Source organism: Chaetomium tenue (assembly GCF_020726465.1).
Source record: "Chaetomium tenue strain MPI-SDFR-AT-0079 chromosome Unknown F5144scaffold_4, whole genome shotgun sequence".
Classification (NCBI taxonomy): Eukaryota; Fungi; Ascomycota; class Sordariomycetes; order Sordariales; family Chaetomiaceae; genus Chaetomium; species Chaetomium tenue.
In genome coordinates this window covers 3,999,783-4,021,300 of record NW_027117332.1, presented here as the reverse complement: position 1 = coordinate 4,021,300, position 21,518 = coordinate 3,999,783, and the positions used below count along the sequence as shown (strand labels likewise).

Sequence of the window (21,518 nt, the reverse complement as noted above, 5' to 3'; positions counted from 1 at the left end):
ATCGAGTTGCAGTCGTAGACCACACACCCGACCAACATTTAGTACAACTGTGTACATCCATGCATGCTTGTGTACCACTCTCTCCCTACCTTGTACCTCCAAGCCTTCTGAATGTGACCCAGAAATTAGACTAGTAACTTACGGCGAGACGCAGACTTTTGGGTCTTGCCTGATCGAGTATGAGATCATTCCAACAGCCCGGTGCGATATCTCCATCACATTGACAGCTTCGGCAGGCCGTGGTACCATAATTTATAACCATCTGGGTCATTTCCCCTGCGTTGTTTGTGTTGCCATGCGAAAATGGGAGAATGGTTCAGATGATGCTGTTTCCTGTCGGCTTCTGCAGGACACAACAGGGGGGCTTGAAAGAGACAGCGAAAGCCTAAACTAGCCAATCAGAAGCGCCCCCACTTCTGGTGGGTGGGGAGGCCCCTGATGCATGCTTTCCGCGACAGGGATGCGGCAGTCGCGTCAGCCCTGGTCGTGGGAGCGTGGAGAGGAAAAACCACTGGCAGCTTCGATTTCCCCTTCTGGGAGCAATCAAACCGACCGCCTTCGTGCATTTCAGACTTCCACGTCCATTTCAACATTGTCTTGCGGAGGAAACACCCGGCGATACCCAAGATACCCATCAGGCCGTCCATTTGCCCTTTTTTTTTCGGCCTGTACTTTTTTACTGCGTCGTAATAACTACTTTTTTTTTTTTTACCGTCGCAAACCCCGGTGGTATCACTGGCGGTGCCGCGACTTTGCTCTGCGAACGGACCATATCGCCACGAAACGCTCTCTAGAGAGACATGATATCGACTGGACTGTGATATCAACTTATCAAAACCGATCTCCCGCTTTTTGATCTTACTTTCCACTTCCACCATGGAAGCGGCCGTCTCCCCCCCGGTGATGAGCCCGGGGGCAAACGGCGTTGCGACTACTCCCTTCGCAGCCGTCGACCCAGTCCGCGTCGTTGACCACCTCATCCTCGTCCTCGGAGCTGCCCTCGGCGCAACCCGGACGGAGCTCGAGGCCCCCGGCAGTTTATTATCGGAAACCCGGTACAACGACACCCTCCAGCGGTGCACCCGCTTTGCCGTGGATACCCAGGTCGCTCTCTACATCCAGAAAGATTTGGTTCCGACAGATACATTGGAGGATGGAGATGTTGATGATGGTATGATTGCTGCGGGAATATCCCCCATCTCGGGCGGGGTGATACTGACACACCTCTAGGTACACCTTCGCATGTCTACACGATATCCTCCGACCTCTCCTCTTCCACGACGACGGTGGCCTTCCTTGTCCTGCTCAAACGGCCCCAGCCCCTTGATCCTAGCATCCCGATAACCTCGCAGATTCAAATGCTCAACTTGCCGGGGCCGGCATATCTCACCGCGAACGCTGGCGAGCAAGGGTCGGCCGCATCGCCCTACGAGATTCTCCAGCTTTACCTCCACAATGGTCTGGCGCCGTACTTCGATGCCAGCACCAAGAGCCAGCAGATGCTTAGCGGTGGTAGGGGGCGGACGGATGTGGATGCAAAGACCGGCATCCCGGTTACCAAAAAGAGGTGGAACGATCTCGAGCTCAGTCTCTCCCATCTGCAACAGAACGTCGAGATCCCTGAAGTGTCGCTACCGTTTCACCCCATTGTGCAGACGGCGCTGGATGAGGCGACTGCTAAGCAGGCAAAACCGACTCTCGATTTTATTCCCTCTGCCGTTCTCCAGGACAGCACGTTCCTCAACAATCTGCAAGCAACCGTGAACAACTGGATCAAGTCTATCCAGGCCATTACGAAGATGACGAGAGATCCCACCACCGGAACAGCGGCGCAGGAGATCAACTTCTGGCTCTCTATGGAGTCTGCACTTGAGGGGATTGAGAACCAGCTCAGGAGCGAGGGAGTCATGCTTACCCTCGAGATTCTGAAGCACGCGAAGCGTTTCCAGGCCACCGTCAGTTTCACCGCGGATACTGGCCTGAAGGAGGCGATGGAGAAGGTCCAAAAATACAACCAGCTTATGCGCGACTTCCCCTTGGACGAACTGCTCTCAGCCACTGCTCTGGTCAAGATCAAGGACTCGATCGGGCAAATTTTTGCCCATCTAAACAAAAAGTTGAGGATATGTCCTTACCCCATCCGCCGCGCGCTTCCCTTGGTAGAAACCATCTCTGGCGACTTGGACGAAGTGTTGCACCGTCTCCTGCCGGGCAAGGAGTTGGTCAAACTCGATTTCCAGGATTTCGGCCGGGTTATGCGGCAGGCCGACGACATCTTTAGGACCTGGGACGAGAACATCAAGGAGTTTACTAATGTTGCGCGTGAAGTCACTCGGCGCCGTAACGAGAGGTTCATTCCCATTAAGATCGTCCCCAGGCACGCCGAGCTCCAGGCGCGGTTGAAGTACGTCAGCAAATTCCGCGACAACCATGAGCAGCTGCAGCGGACCATCGTCAATGTTCTCGGTCCCAAGGCGACCGTGGATGGCATTTCGGAAGGGTCCGGTGCTAATGGTACTGCTGTTGTCGAGGAGATCGGCGATGTTGACGCCGTGGAGGAGGTGAGGCAAGCCTGGGAGGGTTTGAAAGATGTCGACCTCCTTGATGTTACGCCCGAAGGCACACGGGAATGGGCTCGTGCCGAGAACATTTACAACGAGCGGACGTCCCGCGTAGAGAACTCCATCATTGCGCGTCTTCGCGACAGGCTCGCGACGGCAAAGAATGCCAACGAAATGTTCCGCGTCTTCTCCAAATTCAACGCGCTTTTTGTGCGCCCCAAGATTCGCGGCGCTATTGCAGAGTATCAGACACAGCTCATCGACAACGTCAAGCAAGCCATCACCGCGCTCCACGAACGGTTCAAGCAGCAGTATGGCCATTCTGAGGCCCACGCCATGGCTCAGCTGCACGACCTCCCCCCAGTTTCCGGTGCCATTATCTGGGCCCGCCAGATCGAGCGGCAGCTCGACGGGTACATGAAGAAGGTCGAGGATGTGCTGGGCGCTGAATGGACCCTTCATGCTGAAGGGCAAAGGCTGCAGAGCGAGAGCGACTTGTTCCGCAAGAAGCTCGACACGCGCCCCATCTTCGAGGCGTGGCTTCACGACGTGCAGAGGAAACAAATTTCCATTTCTGGTCTCCTGTTCAACATTACTCGGATCCGCGCGGCCGGAAACGTGCTAGAGCTCGCTGTCAACTTCGACGCTCAGGTGATTGCGCTGTTTAAGGAGACCCGGAATTTGGTGTGGCTCAACTTTCCCGTTCCGCACTCGGTCAACAACGTGGCAAAGGAGGCCAAGCGTGTGTACCCGTACGCCGTCAGCCTGATGGAGAGCGTCAGGACATTTGCGCAGACCAACCGGCAGATCGCCGACATGTCCGAGGTTGCAGTGCTTCTCAGCGGTCACCGCGATGAAGTCTACACCCTGATCGCCAAGGGTATCCCCCTGAAGTGGGAGTCATTTGTGAATACGTACGAGGTACACTTCAAGAACTACGCGCCAAACGTCGGCCTCGACAATTTCAAGGGCGGGGAAAGCAGACATGTCATGTTCATTCGCGAATTTGGCGCCGCTGTGTCCCTGCTGCAATCCAAGACTATCACCCTGTCCAATATCCACGCCACGGTGCAAAAGGCGCTGACCGAGCTTGAGAAATGCCCGTACGAGGTGTCCGCCTTCGAATCTCGCCTAGAGACTATCCAAACTGCCGTCGATCAACTGAACTTGGAGCAATATGTCAACCTCGGCCATTGGGTAGGACGCATGAACCGGCAGATCAAGACCGTTTTGCTTGCTCGCCTGCAGCATTCTATTCAGGCTTGGATCGAAGCGTTCGAGGATGAGTACCTCGAAAGGTCAAGCGATCGCAGGAGGGCGCTCGAGCCTCTTGACGGCGCCAAAACGGATGTGCCAGTGATCAAGAGGCTGGTGCACGAAATTACCATGCGGAACCAAGTCATCTATCTCGACCCGCCCCTTGAGTTCGCTAGAGCTAGTTGGTTCTCCCAACTTCAGGAGTGGATTGGAGTGGTTTGCAACCTCAAGAAAATCAAGGCCACGCGGTATCAGATGTCCATCAGCACTACCGTGTATGATGAGCCGCGCTTCAACGACCTGCCGAGCGAATGCACCCAGGCCCTCCTTAGGGTTCAAACGTCAGTCGAAAAGAAGGTCAGCGAAATCGGCGGATACGTGGACAAGTGGCTCCAGTTCCAGTCGCTGTGGGACTTGCAATCAGAGCATGTTTATGATGTCCTCGGCGATCAGTTGTCCAGGTGGCTCCAGCTCCTCCAGGAACTTCGGAAGACCCGTCAAACCTTCGACACCACCGAAGTCAGCCGCTCGTTCGGCCACCTCACCATCGACTATGACCAGGTTCAGACCAAGGTCAACGCTAAGTATGACCAGTGGCAGCATGATATCCTCATCAAGTTTGCCGGCCGTCTTGGCACGCGCATGCGGGAAGTTCATGCCGAGATTGAGAAGGCCCGTAAGGACATTGAAGGCCAGGCGATCGAAGCCAACTCCACCGCACAGGCCGTGCAGTTCATCACCACTGTCCAGACTTGCAAGCGCCAGGTGAAACTTTGGGCACCGGAGGTTGAGACATTCAGGCAGGGAGAGTCGACCCTTGTCAGGCAGCGGTACCAATTCCAAAACGACTGGCTTCATGTCGAACAGGTCGACGGCGCGTGGGATGCTCTTAACGAAGCCCTCGGCCGCAAGGCCAAGATCGTCCAGGACCAGACGGATGCACTCCGTGCTAAGATCATCGCAGAGGATAAGGTCATCCTCGATAAAATTCACGAGATTGCCTTGCTTTGGAACGAAGAGAAGCCCGTCTCGGGCACCATTGCCCCCGATGTCGCCTCTGCCACTCTCAGCGATTTCGAGACCAAGATCACCAAGCTTCAAGAGGAATCGGCCATGGTTGCGAAGGCCAAGGAAGCCCTCGATTTACAGGCCACCCCTGAATCCTCTCTCGGCGTCATCCTGGAAGAGGTCCAAGACTTCAAGTCCGTGTGGGCCTCGCTCTCGACGATCTGGAATAACCTTAACGAGCTCCGCGAGATTCTTTGGAACAGCGTCCAGCCTAGGAAGATAAGATCGTCTATTGACAGTCTCATCAAAATGACCAAGGAAATGCCGAGCCGAATGCGCCAGTATGCTGCCTTTGAGCATGTCCAGGACGTTTTGCGGCAGTTCATGAAGGTCAACCCCATGCTCACCGAGCTCAAATCAGAAGCTGTCCGCGACCGCCACTGGACCAAGATTTACAAGCAGATCAAGCCTGGGAAGCGCTACTCGCCCGTCTCCATGACCCTTGGAGATGTCTGGGATCTCAACTTGGTCGCCACTGAGGTCATTGTCAAGGACATTATCATCCAAGCCCAGGGCGAGATGGCACTGGAGGAGTTCCTGAAGCAGGTGCGCGAGACATGGACTGGCTATGGTTTGGAGTTGGTCAACTACCAAAACAAGTGCCGTCTCATCCGCGGCTGGGACGACCTCTTTGCCAAGTGCAGTGAGAACCTCAACTCGTTGCAGGCCATGAAGCACTCACCTTACTACAAGGAGTTTGAGGAAGAGGCATCCGGCTGGGAGGACAAGCTCAACCGGGTCCATGTCCTCTTCGACGTATGGATTGACGTCCAGCGCCAATGGGTGTATCTCGAGGGTGTATTCACCGGCAATGCCGACATCAAGCATCTTCTCCCCATCGAGTCATCGCGTTTCCAGAACATCAACAGCGAGTTCTCGGCCGTGATGAAGAAGGTCTACAAGCAGCCCAATGTTCTGGACGTCCTGAACATCCCCAACGTGCAAAAGTCGCTCGAGCGCCTGGCTGAGCTGCTCAACAAAATCCAGAAGGCGCTCGGCGAGTACCTCGAAAAAGAGCGCGTGTCGTTCCCACGTTTCTACTTTGTTGGTGACGAGGACCTGCTCGAGATGATCGGCAATAGTAACGATACTATGCGCATCGCCAAGCACTTCAAGAAGATGTTTGCTGGTCTCACCGGCCTGGTGATGGACGAGGAGGCGGTCATCACTGGGTTTACTTCCAAAGAGGGCGAGGTTGTCCGGCTCAAGAAGGAGATTAACTTGGTCAAGACGCCCAGGATCAACGACTGGCTGGCTTTGCTGGAGAATGGCATGAAGGCGACGCTTGCTGAGCTTCTTGCTGAAGCAATTGAGGAGTTTGACCCCATCTTTGCAAGCGAGGCGATTGATCGCGACGCCCTCAACAAGTTCATGGAGACTTATCCCAGCCAAATCGTTGTGCTGGCTACCCAAGCTGTCTGGACCACCTCGGTGGAACAGGCATTGGCTGATGGAGGCGCAACCCTGCAAGCGCTATTCGATCGCGAGGTGCAGGTCCTCCGCATGCTAGCGGACACAGTTCTTGGGGACCTTGATGTATTGATGCGCAAAACATGCGAGCAGCTCATCACCGAGTGCGTGCACCAGCGGGATGTCATCGAGAAGCTCATCAAGGTCAATGCCAGCTCCAATACGCACTATCTTTGGCTGCTCCAGATGCGCTACGTCTACGCCCCCGAGGGCGACTTCTCGCGGCGCTTGCACATCAAGATGGCCAATGCTAAGCTCGCCTACGGCTTCGAGTACCTGGGCGTTCCCGACAGGCTGGTCCGGACCCCCCTCACGGACCGCTGCTTCCTCACCCTCACCCAGGCCCTCTGCCAACGTCTCGGCGGTTCTCCATATGGCCCGGCAGGTACCGGAAAAACAGAATCCGTCAAGGCCCTTGGTGTGCAGCTCGGTCGCTTCACCCTTGTCTTCTGCTGCGACGACACGTTCGATTTCCAGGCTATGGGCCGCATCTTCCTCGGTATCTGCCAAGTGGGTGCATGGGGTTGTTTCGATGAGTTCAACCGTCTTGAGGAGAGGATCTTGTCCGCCGTCTCTCAGCAAATTCAGAACATTCAGCTTGGGCTGAAGCAGGGGGCCGAGGACGAGAAGGCCCAAATCGAGCTCGTTGGCCGCCAGCTACGCGTCAACGCCAACACGGGCATCTTCATCACGATGAACCCCGGCTATGCCGGCCGTTCCAACCTCCCCGATAACTTGAAGAAGTTGTTCCGCAGCGTCGCCATGTCCAAGCCTGACAAGGAGCTCATTGCTGAGGTCATGCTCTACTCGCAGGGCTTTAACCAAGCCAAGCAGCTGTCCAAGCACACGGTGCCTTTCTTCGATCAGTGTGCCGCCAAGCTATCGAAGCAAGCGCATTATGACTTTGGCCTGCGTGCGCTCAAGAGTGTACTGGTCAGCTCCGGTGGCCTAAAGCGCGCCCGTCTGACCGAAACCGACGGATCTTTAGGGGCTGAGGAGGTGGTGGAGCCCGAGATCATTGTCCAGAGTATTCGCGAGACCATCGCGCCCAAGCTGATCAAGTCCGACGTCGAGGTCATGTCGGACATTGAGGAAGTTTGCTTCCCCGGTGTCAAGTATGTACCGGCCAATTTGGTCAAGCTGGAGGACGCAATCCGCCGCCTGGCGGCTGAGAGGCATTTGGTTGTCAACGAGCTCTGGATGACCAAGGTCCTCCAGCTGTACCAGATCCAGAAGATCCACCATGGTGTCATGATGGTGGGCAACTCTGGGTCCGGCAAATCTGCGGCGTGGAGGCTGCTTTTGGATGCCTTGCAGCAGGTCGAGAATGTCGAGGGCGTGTCGCATGTCATTGACAGCAAGGTCATGTCCAAGGAAGCGCTGTACGGAAACCTAGACTCGACGACGAGAGAGTGGACCGACGGCCTGTTCACCAGCATCCTCCGCAAGATTGTTGACAACCTCCGTGGCGAGGACACCAAGCGCCATTGGATTGTTTTTGACGGCGATGTCGACCCCGAGTGGGTCGAAAACTTGAACAGTGTGCTCGACGACAACAAGCTGCTGACTCTGCCCAACGGCGAGCGTCTGAACCTCCCGGCGAACGTCCGCATCATGTTCGAGGTGGAGAATCTTAAATACGCCACCCTCGCTACCGTCAGTCGTTGCGGTATGGTCTGGTTTAGCGAGGACACCGTCACTCCCGACATGATGGTCGCCAACTACATCGAGACCCTGCGTTCCGTTGCGTTCGAGGATCTTGACGAGGATGCTGTTGCCACGGGCCAGAGCTCGGCCAAGGCGCTGGAGATCCAAGGCCAGGCCGCCGATTTGCTCCATGCGTACCTCACAACAGACAACTTCATCCTCTTGGCCTTGCAGCAAGCCGAGGCATTCAACCACATCATGGAGTTCACGTCGGCTCGTGTCCTCGGCACTCTCTTCTCGCTCCTAAACAAATCGGTTCGCAATATCATCGAGTACAATTCGCAGCACTCTGACTTCCCGCTGGACCCTGAGCAGGTCGAGGGGTACGTCGCAAAGAAGCTGCTTCTTGCAATGGTTTGGGCGTTGACCGGCGACTGTCCCCTTACGGATCGCAAGCTGTTCGGTGATAAGATGGCGGGCCTCGCCAACTTTGGCTCACCGCCGCTGGACGGCACAAGTTCCCTCATTGACTTCGATGTCTCCCTACCAGGCGGGGAATGGTCGCCTTGGCAAAGCCAGGTGCCGACTATTGAGGTGAATACCCACTCAGTTACGCAGACTGATGTGGTTATCCCGACGCTGGACACGGTCCGCCACGAGGATGTTCTCTACTCTTGGCTTGCCGAGCACAAACCGCTTCTTCTGTGCGGTCCTCCTGGTTCCGGTAAAACTATGACGCTGTTCAGCGCCCTTCGGAAGTTGCCCAACATGGAGGTGGTTGGCCTCAACTTTTCCAGCGCCACTACTCCCGACCTCCTCATCAAGACGTTCGAGCAGTACTGCGAGTACAAGAAGACGCTCAACGGAGTCATGCTTTCACCCACACAAATCGGCCGTTGGCTCGTCATCTTCTGTGACGAAATTAACTTGCCCGCCCCCGACAAGTACGGCACGCAACGTGCCATCTCCTTCCTCCGCCAACTCGTCGAGCACAACGGTTTCTGGCGGACATCGGACAAGTCTTGGGTTACCCTCGACAGAATCCAGTTCGTCGGCGCCTGCAACCCGCCCACCGACGCAGGCCGTACGCCCATGGGGGCGCGTTTCCTCCGCCATGCGCCGCTGGTCATGGTCGACTACCCCGGCGAGCAGTCACTCATGCAAATCTACGGCACCTTCAACTCGGCCGTGCTCAAGATTATCCCCTCGCTCCGTGGTTATGCCGAGCCCCTCACCCAGTCCATGGTCCGCCTCTACCTCGAGTCGCAGCAGCGCTTCACGCCAAAGATCCAGCCACACTACGTCTACAGTCCTCGTGAGCTTACCCGCTGGGTGCGCGGTGTGTACGAGGCCATCAAGCCCCTTGAGGCGCTCTCTGTGGAAGGGCTCATTCGTATCTGGGCGCACGAGGCGCTCCGTCTCTTCCAAGACCGTCTCGTGGCCGAGGAGGAACGCAAGTGGACCGACGAGGCCGTTCACCGTATCGCAATGGAACACTTCCCAAACATCGATGAGCAGAAAGCGCTTGGCGGGCCGATCCTGTTCTCGAACTGGCTGTCGAAGAATTACATGCCCGTCGATCGCGAGCAGCTGCGCGACTTCGTCAAGGCACGTCTCAGGACCTTTTGCGAGGAGGAGGTCGATGTGCCGCTGATTTTGTTCAACGACGTGTTGGAGCATGTGCTGCGTATTGATCGTGTCTTCAGACAGCCTCAGGGTCATTTGATTCTGATTGGTGTCAGCGGCAGTGGCAAAACTACGCTCTCGCGTTTTGTCGCCTGGATGAACGGCCTCAAGGTATTCCAGATCAAGGTTCACGGCAAGTACTCGGCTGAGGACTTCGATGAGGATCTGAGGGAGGTCCTTCGCCGCTGTGGCTGCAAGGGCGAGAAGATGTGTTTCATCATGGACGAGTCGAACGTTCTGGACTCCGGGTTCTTGGAGCGCATGAACACACTGCTAGCCAACGCCGAGGTACCTGGTCTGTTCGAGGGCGACGACCTCGCGGCGCTCATGACTGCTTGCAAGGAAGGGGCCCAGCGGCAGGGTTTGTTGCTGGACTCCCAAGAGGAGTTGTATAAGTGGTTTACGGGGCAGATTGTCAAGAACCTGCACGTAGTATTCACGATGAACCCGCCCGAGGACGGCTTGTCATCCAAAGCAGCCACGTCGCCTGCGCTGTTCAACCGTTGCGTTCTTAACTGGTTCGGCGACTGGTCCGATCAGGCACTGTTCCAAGTCGGACACGAGCTTACGCACTCTGTCGACCTGGACAGAGCGAATTGGGGCGCCCCGGATACCATCCCGGTGGCGTACCGCGGCCTCAGCCTGCCGCCCTCGCACAGGGAGGCGGTCGTCAACTCGATGGTCTACATTCACTACTCCCTGCACCGTTTCAACGCCAAGCTGCTCAAGCAACAGGGCAAGGTCACCTTCCTCACTCCGCGGCACTTCCTCGACTTTGTTGCCCAGTATGTCAAGTTGTACAACGAGAAACGGGAGGATCTCGAGGAACAGCAACGGCATCTCAACGTCGGTCTCGAGAAGCTCCGCGACACGGTCGACAAGGTCCGCGATCTCCGCGTCAGCCTCGCCGAGAAGAAAGCACAGCTCGAGCAGAAGGATGCCGAGGCCAACGAGAAGCTGCAGCGCATGGTTGCCGACCAGCGCGAGGCCGAGCAGCGGAAGAACACGTCGCTTGAAATTCAAGTTGCGCTGGAGAAGCAAGAGGCCGAGGTTGCGTCCCGCAAGAAGATCGTGCTCCAGGATCTTGCGCGCGCCGAGCCCGCTGTCGAAGAAGCCAAGGCGTCCGTCAGCAACATCAAGCGCCAGCATCTCACAGAAGTGCGGTCCATGAGCTCACCTCCGCAGGGTGTCCGCCTGGCGCTTGACTCGGTCTGTACGCTCATCGGCCACAAGGCCAACGACTGGAAGCAGATCCAGGCCGTTATTCGTCGCGATGACTTCATCGCCAGCATCGTCAACTTTAACAACGAAGAGCAGATGACCAAGGCGCTGCGGCTCAAGATGCGCAACGAATTCCTCTCAAACCCGGAGTTCACCTTTGAGAGGGTCAACCGTGCCAGCAGGGCGTGCGGTCCGCTCGTGCAGTGGGTCGAGGCGCAGGTCAGCTATGCCGAGATCCTGGACCGCGTCGGCCCCCTGAGGGAGGAGGTGGGTTTGCTCGAGGAGCAAGCCCTGCAGACCAAGGCGGAGGCCAAGGCCGTCGAGCAGACGATCGACAACCTGGAATCCAGCATCGCAACGTACAAGACCGAGTACGCGTCGCTCATCAGCGAGACGCAGGCGATCAAGTCGGAGATGTCGCGCGTCCAGTTCAAGGTTGACCGCAGCGTCAAACTACTAGATAGCTTATCGTCGGAGAGGACGCGCTGGGAGGAGGGCAGCAAGTCGTTTGAGACGCAGATCAGCACCTTGGTGGGCGATGTGCTGGTTGCCGCGGCGTTCCTTGCATACAGTGGTCTGTATGACCAGACCTTCAGGAAGTCAATGGTGGAGGACTGGCTCCATCAGCTACACCTCTCGGGTATCCAGTTCAAGCAGCACAACCCGATGACCGAGTACCTCTCTACCGCCGACGAGAGGCTCGGCTGGCAAGAGAACACACTGCCGGTTGATGACCTCTGCACCGAGAACGCAATCGTCCTCAAGCGCTTCAACCGGTACCCGCTTATCATCGACCCGTCAGGGCGCGTCACCGAGTTCCTGCAGAAAGAATGCAATGATCGCCGGCTTACCGTCACGAGCTTCCTTGACGACTCGTTCACCAAGCAGCTCGAAAGTTCGCTCCGCTTCGGCAACCCCATTCTTATCCAAGATGCGGAGCACCTCGACCCTGTGCTCAACCACGTGCTCAACAAGGAGTACCAGAAGACAGGCGGCCGTGTCCTCATCCAGCTCGGCAAGCAGCAGATCGATTTCTCGCCAAGCTTCAAGATCTATCTGTCCACGCGCGATCCCTCGGCTACCTTTGCTCCCGATATCTGCAGTCGTACGACCTTTGTCAACTTCACCGTCACGCAGAGCAGCTTGCAGACGCAATCCCTGGCCGAGGTGCTCAAGTCGGAGCGTCCGGACGTGGACGAGCGGCGCTCAAACCTTATCAAGTTGCAGGGCGAGTTCAAGGTGCACTTGCGACAGCTCGAGAAGCGCCTCCTCCAGGCGCTCAACGAGTCGCGTGGCAACATCCTCGACGACGACAACGTCATCGAGACGCTGGAGACGCTCAAGACAGAGGCAGCCGAGATCTCCGTCAAGATGAGCAACACCGAGGGTGTCATGGCCGAGGTCGAGGAGATCACGCTGCAGTACAATGTCATTGCCCGGTCGTGCAGTGCCGTGTTTGCCGTGCTCGAACAGCTGCACTACCTCAACCACTTCTACCAGTTCTCGCTGCAGTACTTCCTCGATATCTTCCATTCGGTCCTTCACGGCAACCCGCACCTAGCTGGCGAGATGAACCATACGGTGCGTCGCGACATCATCGTCAAGGATTTGTTTGTGAACGCGTTCAAGCGTACAGCGTTGGGTCTGCTGCAGAAAGACCGCGTCACCCTGGCGATGCTGCTTGCTCAGGCGTCGCCGTACAAAATGGAGAAGGGCCTGCTGGATGTGATTCTAGACGAGCGGGTCGAGGGCAAGGATGTGTCGTCTGACGTCGAAGCTAAGGACGATGTATTCTTACGTGCCAAGCGGATCGCGCCGCTCAAGGAGAAGCTCGATGGTGTTGCGGACGCCGACTGGGACAAGTTTTTCAGCGAAGAGCTCGCCGAGAACTTCGTGCCCAAGATCTGGGACGACAGCGCCGAGCCTGCGGACCAAGCGCTCACGTCGCTCTTGCTTGTCAAGCTCTTCCGCCTCGACCGCTTCGTCCCGGCGGCCGAGCGCTTCGTCACGCTGGTCTTTGGCTCTGACCTCTTTGACGTGGTCGAGGACCTCAAGTTGACGGTCGACCAAGTCTCGGCCACGCGGCCGGTCTCGCTGGTCTCCAGCCCTGGTTTCGACGCCTCGTACAAGGTCGACTCGCTCGTGGAGCGCATGCGCGTGCGCTGCACCAACATCGCCATGGGCTCCAACGAAGGGCTCGCCAGCGCGGACAAGGCCATCGCCAACGCGGCGCAGACGGGATCGTGGGTGCTCATCAAGAACGTCCACCTCGCGCCGACGTGGCTGCAGAGCCTGGAGAAGCGCATGGAGTCGCTGAACCCCAACAAGGACTTCCGGCTGTTCCTGTCGATGGAGTCGTCGCCCAAGATCCCCGTCAACCTGCTCCGGGCCAGCCGCGTGCTCATGTACGAGCAGCCCGCGGGCGTGCGCGCCAACATGAAGGACTCCATGTCGTCGCTGTCGACGAGGTCGGTCAAGAGCCCGGTGGAGAGGACGAGGTTGTATTTGTTGCTGTCGTTTTTGCATGCTGTTGTGCAGGAGAGGCTGCGGTACGCGCCGAACTTGGGGTGGAAGGGGTTCTGGGAGTTCAATGATGCTGATGTGAGTTTTTATTTGCTTATTCTACCCCCATGGTATGATATCAACAGCGGCTAACCCGGCGAAATAGTACGAATGCTCCGCCTTTGTCATCGACACGTGGGTCGATGCCACCGCCCAAAACCGCACCAACATCGCGCCCGCCAACATCCCCTGGGAGATGATCCGCTACCTGGTGACGGAGACGTACGGCGGCAAGATCGACGACGAGGGCGACTTTGGGGCACTTCGCGAGCTGGTGCACACCTTCCTCACGCCGGCCGCGTTCGAGATCGGCCACAAGCTTGTCACGGCGGCGGCGACCGAGAATAATCATGTCGCTGCCGGCGCCGACTCGGTCGAGCTGGTCGTGCCCGCCGGCACGTCGCTGCAGGAGTTTATGGGCTGGATCCAGAAACTGCCCGAGCGCGAACCGCCGACTTATCTGGGCCTGCCGGCGAACGCCGAGAAGTTGCTGCTGGTCGGGCTGGGCCGGAGCTTGATTGGGAATCTGAAGAAGGTGACGGATTTGCTGGATGAGGGGGAGGCGTTGGTGACGGAGGAGGTGGCTTGAGGGTTTGAGGGGGAGTGTGGGAGTGTGTGTGTTTAGGATGTGTGGTGTGTGTGTATTGGGATATGTTTATATTATCGGAATGGGGGAGATGAGCTATTCGAGTTTATTTCTTATTTTTGTTGTTGTTTAACAGGTTAGAGGAGCAACGGAGAATTGTCTTTTTATTTAGTATGGTGGTGTGATACCCTTTTTGGCTTCGGGTTGTTGTTTACTTGTTGCGTCCTTGTATGGGTAAAGATGGCAACATTGCTCTGTGTGTGGCAAACGTCCTGTCCGTCTTGGCGTACCGCGGGGGTTGCACACCACGTCGTTTTTGGGCGAGCTGGAAAGGAGAAAGTAAATAGGAATGGCTACATCAGTCGTCTTACTATACGCGCGGGCTTCCTAATCATATATTCGAGCAGATCTAACTGTCATCCTTTCTTGCGACCCCCTTTCCAGCTCTTCAAAAATTAAGAGCAGGTGGTGTGCCCACACCTACGAACCCCGCCTAGGTACCCCTCCATTTCAGAGTTCCATGCAGCTCACCTCACCCTCGAGTCTTCCCACATCCGTCCTGACGTCCCCAGACATCGCATCCATTGAACACGCCTAGCCCTGAGAAGATTGGACTGAATCCCGGCCGGATCAGGATATCCAGGGCCTGGCTTTTTGCACTTGGCCTCCGGTGTGCCCAGCGGCTACAGCTGTGCCTGGAAGAGGGTGATGGTCCACTCGGGGAATTGCTGATTTGCTGCTCGTTTGGCCTTGCTTATCCGAGCTGGTTGAGCTGGCTGGCACTGCCCACCCCCCTGGATGCGGTTTGTAGCCCCTCGCCCTGCCCAACACCCCTAGTTGTGCTGTTTGTAAACCCGGTGGAGGTGTATGCGGGGGAGTGGCTCAAGAGTGGGTGGCGAGAATTGACTCCCGAACTTGGCATCTAACATTCACTTCTAAACCCGGTCGTTCCCTATTTTTACTTCAGATATCTGCATGCATCATTACACACACCATCTAAATTCCAGATCTTGACCTGATCCACCAACAATAACTCACCCTCGTTTACCACCGTCACCATGGCATTCACGATGCACTCCCACTCGGGCCAGTTCTGCCCCGGCCACGCCAAGGACCAGCTCGAGGACATCATCCTGCACGCCATCAAGGTCGGCTACAAGACCATCGGCCTCACCGAGCACATGCCGCGCACCCATGTAACCGACCTCTATCCTGAAGAGGTATGTACATACCTACGCATTCTCAATTCTCAACTCACCCCCGCAACAACACCCCCTCCTCCCCCTACCACCATCATCACATCATCACCACCCCCCAACCCAACCCAAACAACCCACTTAACCCATCCGTGCCCCCTCACCAGCTCCTCCCCACCCCCGAAATCTCCCTCACGGCCCTCGCCCCGCGCCACGCCGCCTACCTTTCCGAAGCCCGCCGGCTGCAAGCCCACTACGCGCCCCAGATCCACATCCTCATCGCCTTCGAAGGCGAATGGATCCGCCCGGCCTACGGGCCCCTCATCCGCTCGCTCGCCGCCCACCCGGCCGTCGACTACTTCATCGGCTCGATCCACCACGCGCGCGGCGTGCCGATTGATTATGACGGCGCGACGTACGCGAGGGCGGTGCAGGTCTGTGGTGGGGGCCGTGGGGAGGAGGGGTTGTTTGAGGTGTATTTTGATGAGCAAATGGATATGCTGAGGGCGTTGGAGCCGAGGGTGGTGGGGCATTTTGATTTGGTGAGGTTGTTTAGTCGGGTGCCGGGGAGGGAGTTGAAGGGTGGGGAGTGGCCCGGGGTGTGGGAGAGGGTGGTGCGGAATTTGGAGTTTGTGAAGGGGTATGGTGGGTGGTTGGAGTGTAATACGAGCGGGCTGCGCAAGGGGCTGGCCGAGGCGTATCCGAAGAGGGAGATTGCCGAGGAGTGGACGCGCATGGGCGGGAGGTGGACGTTTGGCGATGATAGCCATGGGATTGCGCAGGTTGGGACGAACTACTGGCGGGGGTTGGAGTATCTGGAGAGTCTAGGGGTCAGGGAGCTGTGGACGTTGGAGAGGAGGCCGGTGGCGGGGGCAGATGGGGGGGTGGAACTGGTTGAGAAGGCGGTGCCGATTGAGGAGTTTCGGGCGAGTTTGAAGTTGGAATAGGGAGATATAGAGATGGGGGGAATCTCTCGCCATTTGAACCGTGTCCCGGCGTGATGTTAAGGGTTGTTATGAGTGAAAACCCCAGCTAATCTACAGGTATGTACAACGCGGGATCGAAACATCCCTCGCCTTACACACTAGGTAGACACTAAACACGAAAGGCAATGCTTCGATATCAGCAGGTACCACAAGCCGCAACAAAGGAAACCTTTCTGCTCACTTCACTCGTCACTGGCCACGACACAAGTCGAGAAACCGTCATCACTCTCTCAGATACCTCACCAGTTCCGGCTGTGGATCCTGCATATCAAAACCCTCCGGTTTCACCCCACAAGCCGACCCAGCCAAAGTCCACACAACCAGCAGAGAATTTTCCCCTTCTCCAACCGGTTGGTTTAATGACATTGCCCCACTCCACTCTACTCCCCATCCTCTCGAATAAGAGCCGCAAACTGAGTCTTGGCCTTCAACAAATTCCAACAAGGTCCGCTGGCTCAATGGCAGAGCGTCTGACTACGATTGTACGACTCACTCCTCCTCTGGGATATCGAGGGAGATCGGATCAAGTTATCAGGAGGTTCCAGGTTCGACCCCTGGGTGGATCGAGATGAGTGGTTACACGACCAACCCTTCTTTTTTGGTGTTATCTTAGCCTTCTTCATCATTGGTTTGGTTATTGGAGGATCGAAAAAAGGGATGCTGCATCATTGTTTTTGGCTGCTCTTTGCTACACACCCTTAACTAACAATGTATGTTTTTGAAATAAATAGAAATAACTTGGCCAGTAACTTTTCCCAAAACAATAGTTGATTACCATCGTGTTGTCAACGACTTCGTTGGTGTTGTTGGTGTAAGTGGTGGTGATACCCTAACCCCGGATTAGAAGCGTGGGAGGTTTAGCATGCACGACCACCGACGACATCGGCTCCAATCGGCCTTGGAACAAAAACATCACACCCGACTCCCAGCTTCCGATCCGCCACTTTCCACCACAATCTCCAACCCCGACAGCAAGAGCCCATAATGGCGCACATGGCAAACCCTCTGGCCACGCCAGACCAATTATTCCAGCGCCGCTCCTACGGCTCCCTCCCAATCGAACTCCAAGACACCATCTTCTTCGCCACACAATGTCTGACCCAAGCTGCCGGCCTCCTCCTCCAGCTCCCCCAATCCGTCACCGCCCAGGCCAATGTACTACTGGCAAGGTACTGGCTCGTTGAGTCAATGATGTCCCATGAATTTAGCGTAGGCCAACCATTCCCTCCCTTCCTCCCTCCTCCCCTCCTCTTCAACCCCCTCCAAACTAACCAATTCCCCCGTCCCCCAAACACAGGACACCTCCGCCGCAATCCTCTACCTCACCGCCAAGCTCTCCCCGCACCCCCGCTCCCCCCGCGACATCTGCAACGTCTACAGCTACCTCGTCACACGCCCAACAACCGCACTCTTCCACTCCCCGACCGCCCCTCCCCCCCCACCACACGACCCAGCCTCACCCTCCCCCCCCTACTACCGCTCCGAGAGCGCCTACCAGGCCTTCCACACGCGCCTGCTCACGCTCGAGGCGCGCGCTCTGCACGCCCTCGCCTTCGACACCCACGTCGCCCTGCCCCACGCGCTGGCCGTCACCTACCTGCAGGCGCTCGACTTCCTGGGCCGCGGCGCCAAGGACGGGCCGAATGGGCTGGGCGCCCGCGCCGTCGCCTACCTAAATACCGCGCTGCTGTCGCCCCAGATGCTGTACCTGACCAGCCAGCCGAATGCGCTGGCCGTCGCGGCGGTGTATAATGCGGCGCGGGATGTGGGGGCCAAGATGCCCGAGTGTGAATGGTGGGAGGTGTTTGATGTGGAGAGGGAGGAGTTGGGGTTTTTGGTGGTGGGGATGCGGAGTGTGGAGGGGTGGGGGGCGGTGATGAGAGAGGATTTGAGGGGGATGGGGGTGGAGAGGGGGATGGTTACGAGGGGGGATGTGGAGGCGGAGTTGGGGAGGAGGGGGTTGGTGGTGGGAGGGAATGGGAGTAATGGCGTGGATCCGGAGGAGGAGATGGCGAGGAGGATGGATGAGAAAATGGCTGAGATGGAGGCTGACGTCTAGAAAACACTTTGGATGGTATTTGAGGGCGATGGTAACTTGATGGGGGAACGGGGACTACTCTACAACCCGACTGACTAGCCGCGACAACTATCCGAAACGATGCTACAGCCGGCGGCACTTGAAGGTTGTGCAGCCCATGACACGACCCCGATTAGCCCCGGGTAACCTTCATCGCGGCCTCCAGCCCCTGGATCTCAGAGCCGAGGCGCTCCCGCTCCCGCTTGGTGTTGATATCCTCGCCGGCGATCATGTCCAGCTGGGTGTCGCTCATCTTCGAAATGAGCTCCGGGTTCGGCACCTTCAGGGGGCTGTCGCTGCCGTCGAGCAGGAAGTGGTCGATGGCTTGCTGGCAGATGGTGTCGACAACCCTCTTGCGCGAGACCTTGTAATAGCTCTCCAAGATGTCGTGAACGTCCTCCTTGGTCTGATCGGCGATGCTCTTGTCCTCCACCATCTGGCCAATTGTGGAGTTGAAGATGCCGTAATCGTCCTCGCCGCGGTGATCCGAATATTCGACAAAGACCTGCGTCAACCGCTCGGCTTTCGACTTCAGGACGTCGTCGCTGAAGTGGTGGTTGTACGTCCTCGGCCGGCCATTGACCTCGATGCCGAGGAGGAACTGGGCATGGTTCTTGGCCCGGATGTACGCGGTCTGGAGCTTCTCCAGGAGGACCAACCCCCACAACTCTTCCCGTATACGCTGGTCCCCGATCGTCTCGAACAGCACCGTCTTGATGAAGCGGTGTGCAACCACAATCACGGTCTCGACGTGGGTCATGACGATGGCGCGCCATTTGGATGTCTGCGCCCGGAATGTCAAGGACAGCAGAGCGCCGCCGAACTGCACACGATTAGCTTCATGCTCGACGGTCAACTTCGGGACAGACGTACCGTGCCCAACTCAGGCCCTCGGCTTTCCTTGTAGTACTTCTCGATCTGACCCATGATATCGTCGGTCAGGGGCGCGGGGCAGGCCGCGTGGTCGCAAATGACCTGCTCAAGCTCGGGGATGGAAGTGGTGGAGTCGAGAACAGCGTTTGACATTGTCTCGTACTCCAGCAAATTGTCGAGGTCATCATTGTGGGACTCTGCCTTGAACTCCCAGGTGTGGCCCTTCTTCCACACCAGGTCGGTGAAGCCTTCGTTCAAGTCCATGATTTTCGTGGCGAGCTTCAACTCGGGCTTCTCGGAGAAGATCGGGTTGCCGTCATACCGACCATCGAGGGCGTCACGGACGATCCGCTCAAACCGGGCGGCAAGCCTGACCAGGCATTCGCGCTGCTAGCCGCGCTGTCCCTCGGGGGCCCCATCGACTCAAGGCTCCTGCGGCAGTCGGCGAGCCGCTGCTCCACTTCGGCCCTCTGCTTCGGCAGCTCCCGCCTCGCGAGCTCGGTCAACAAACCCTGGAGCTCGGCTCGCAGGGCTTGCACGCCGGTGTGACCGAGCTTGGTCAGCTCAGTCCACAGCGGCTCCGTGAACTTCTCCTGCTCCTTCATCTGGCACTCGGCGATGCTCAACGTGTCCTCGTCGGCGCCTCGGTTGCGGACGATGAAGTAGCCGAGCTTGAGGGTGTTGCCCTTGACAAGCTGAAGAAGCGTCTGTACCACGGCCTGCTCCGTCACCAGGTCGGCCTTGGTGAGGACGCCAACCGTTCTCACACCCTGCGGGTCGGCCGTCTTGGCGAACTGCAAAACGCCCTCGGTGGCGCGGTCGGAAAGGCAGCTGAGGACAGCCAGGACACTGCGAGGATGGTCAGACCAGTGCTTGGCGGTGAGAGATGGTTTCAAGGGGCAACTCACATTGTGCGCTCATTCTCCATGTACCTCCGCACCATGTTCTCGACCTTGGACTTGTCCATCTCGGTGGTAATGCCTGTGACGAGTCAGTGTCTGGGCCTCTGTCGACTGGGCATTGGCACGAACCTTCATCGGTAACTTGGAACAGGCCGGGCACGTCGATAACAGTGAGGTGGGGCTTCTGTCATCTACAGTTAGCATTTCGGCCAGATCTGCACGATCTGCCGCCAGATTTACGAACCTCGGGGCCTGAAATCTCGATCTTCAGGATGTCGTCGCTGAACATGGGCAAGGTGGTGTCATACTGGGTAGCACCAGACCGGATTCCCATCGTCTTGTTGGCCTAGACAACAACAGTTAGCACATCTAGCGACAAGCGGTGTCGAACAAGTCATCACCCACCTTGTTAATGACATCCACAAGAGTCTTGCCATCGAAGTCGGTCAGCTCGTGATGGAAGCCCCGCAAGGCGTCCTTGCGGTCCTGGTCGGAGTCGCTGTGCGGGATGATGGAGATGACGGTGCTCGTGACGTGGTTGCGGCGCAGCGTGATCTGCGTCGCGTACCGCGTGCAGAGGCCCTGGTCCCGCGGGAACGAGAAGCCCGTGATGCTCTCCAGCAGCGAGCTCTTGCCGGACGACTGGCTGCCGGCGACGACGATCTGGCACTGCGGTCAGTTTCCGCTGGGAGAGCTGTGTTGCTCTCGGTTGGTTGCCTTACCTGCGAAGTGGGGATGTCGACGCCGATTTCGCGGAGCCTGTCTTGCTTCTCGAGGTAGATGTGGTTGCCGAGGCCGTCGATCGGCTCTGTCTTGATCTTGCTCATCTTGGCTGGAGTTTGAGTTGTTTCGCTGGGGTTGGTTTGTGGGCACTTGAAGCTGGATAGGAAGAGTAAGTGGTTGTAAGGGTTCCGAAAAAGGTGAGCTGGATGAGAGGAGAAAGTGGTTGTAAAGGTCGAGAGAGGTGACCAAGAGAAGAGCGAACGGGTCCGTCGTGAATCAAGGTCGGCCATGTTGGGAAAGCCAAAGACCCCCCAAAAAAACCCAGCCGTTGGTTAACTCCGAGAGACTGGGAAGGTACATCAGTTTGTTCAAATCAACCCCTTGGACGGTGGGCTTCCACAGGTTTTCACCATTCTCGATTCGACAACCAGGAAACAGACAGTCAACAAATCCACCCCTGGATGATACCCAATGGGAATTAAGCCGTATCTTCTCTTTCCGGCTCGATCTTCGGTGAATACTGCGTTGAATACCTCATGACACGGCGGCCTGCTGTAGATAGCCGTATCAGCCCTTCGACCCGCGTGTCGAGCAAACGGATCCTCCTTGGCCGCACCCTCACAACTCGGCTCTGGCGACATCACTCCATTCCGATATGGAGGCCATGGATGCCCTCAAGCGTTGAACAGTCCTCGTTCCATAA

The 21,518-nt window shown here is 57.3% G+C and overlaps 4 protein-coding genes and 1 non-coding gene across 5 annotated transcripts; 4 read left to right on the top strand and 1 right to left on the bottom strand.

Annotated features, from left to right (window-relative positions):
- The first annotated feature begins 542 nt into the window (after positions 1–542).
- Positions 543–14,180, top strand: F5144DRAFT_255692 (dynein heavy chain, N-terminal region 1-domain-containing protein). Its single transcript, XM_066783482.1, has 3 exons — positions 543–1,171; positions 1,231–13,511; positions 13,579–14,180. The coding sequence occupies exons 1-3, from the start codon at positions 877–879 to the stop codon at positions 14,059–14,061; spliced, it is 13,059 nt and encodes a 4,352-aa protein (XP_066643727.1). The 5' UTR covers positions 543–876; the 3' UTR covers positions 14,062–14,180.
- A 674-nt stretch (positions 14,181–14,854) lies between these two features.
- Positions 14,855–16,443, top strand: F5144DRAFT_255705 (Polymerase/histidinol phosphatase-like protein). The gene is made up of 3 exons (XM_066783483.1): positions 14,855–15,278; positions 15,422–16,297; positions 16,384–16,443. Exons 1-2 carry the CDS (start codon positions 15,117–15,119, stop codon positions 16,199–16,201), a joined length of 942 nt encoding a protein of 313 aa, XP_066643726.1. The 5' UTR covers positions 14,855–15,116; the 3' UTR covers positions 16,202–16,297; positions 16,384–16,443.
- Positions 16,444–16,684: 241 nt separating this feature from the next.
- F5144DRAFT_t106 lies at positions 16,685–16,806 on the top strand. Its single transcript has one exon. It is a non-coding gene; the product is annotated as a tRNA-Arg (tRNA).
- A 328-nt stretch (positions 16,807–17,134) lies between these two features.
- Positions 17,135–18,299, top strand: F5144DRAFT_650832 (cyclin-like protein; the record flags this gene model as incomplete). The annotated part of the gene is made up of 2 exons (XM_066793011.1): positions 17,135–17,449; positions 17,538–18,299. Exons 1-2 carry the CDS (start codon positions 17,225–17,227, stop codon positions 18,297–18,299), a joined length of 987 nt encoding a protein of 328 aa, XP_066643725.1. The 5' UTR covers positions 17,135–17,224.
- A 151-nt stretch (positions 18,300–18,450) lies between these two features.
- Positions 18,451–20,919, bottom strand: F5144DRAFT_593312 (uncharacterized protein; the record flags this gene model as incomplete). The annotated part of the gene is made up of 8 exons (XM_066790448.1): positions 18,451–19,140; positions 19,191–19,580; positions 19,652–19,885; position 19,960; positions 20,131–20,276; positions 20,337–20,438; positions 20,498–20,578; positions 20,815–20,919. 8 exons carry the CDS (start codon positions 20,917–20,919, stop codon positions 18,451–18,453), a joined length of 1,749 nt encoding a protein of 582 aa, XP_066643724.1.
- Between the last annotated feature and the right edge of the window lie 599 nt (positions 20,920–21,518).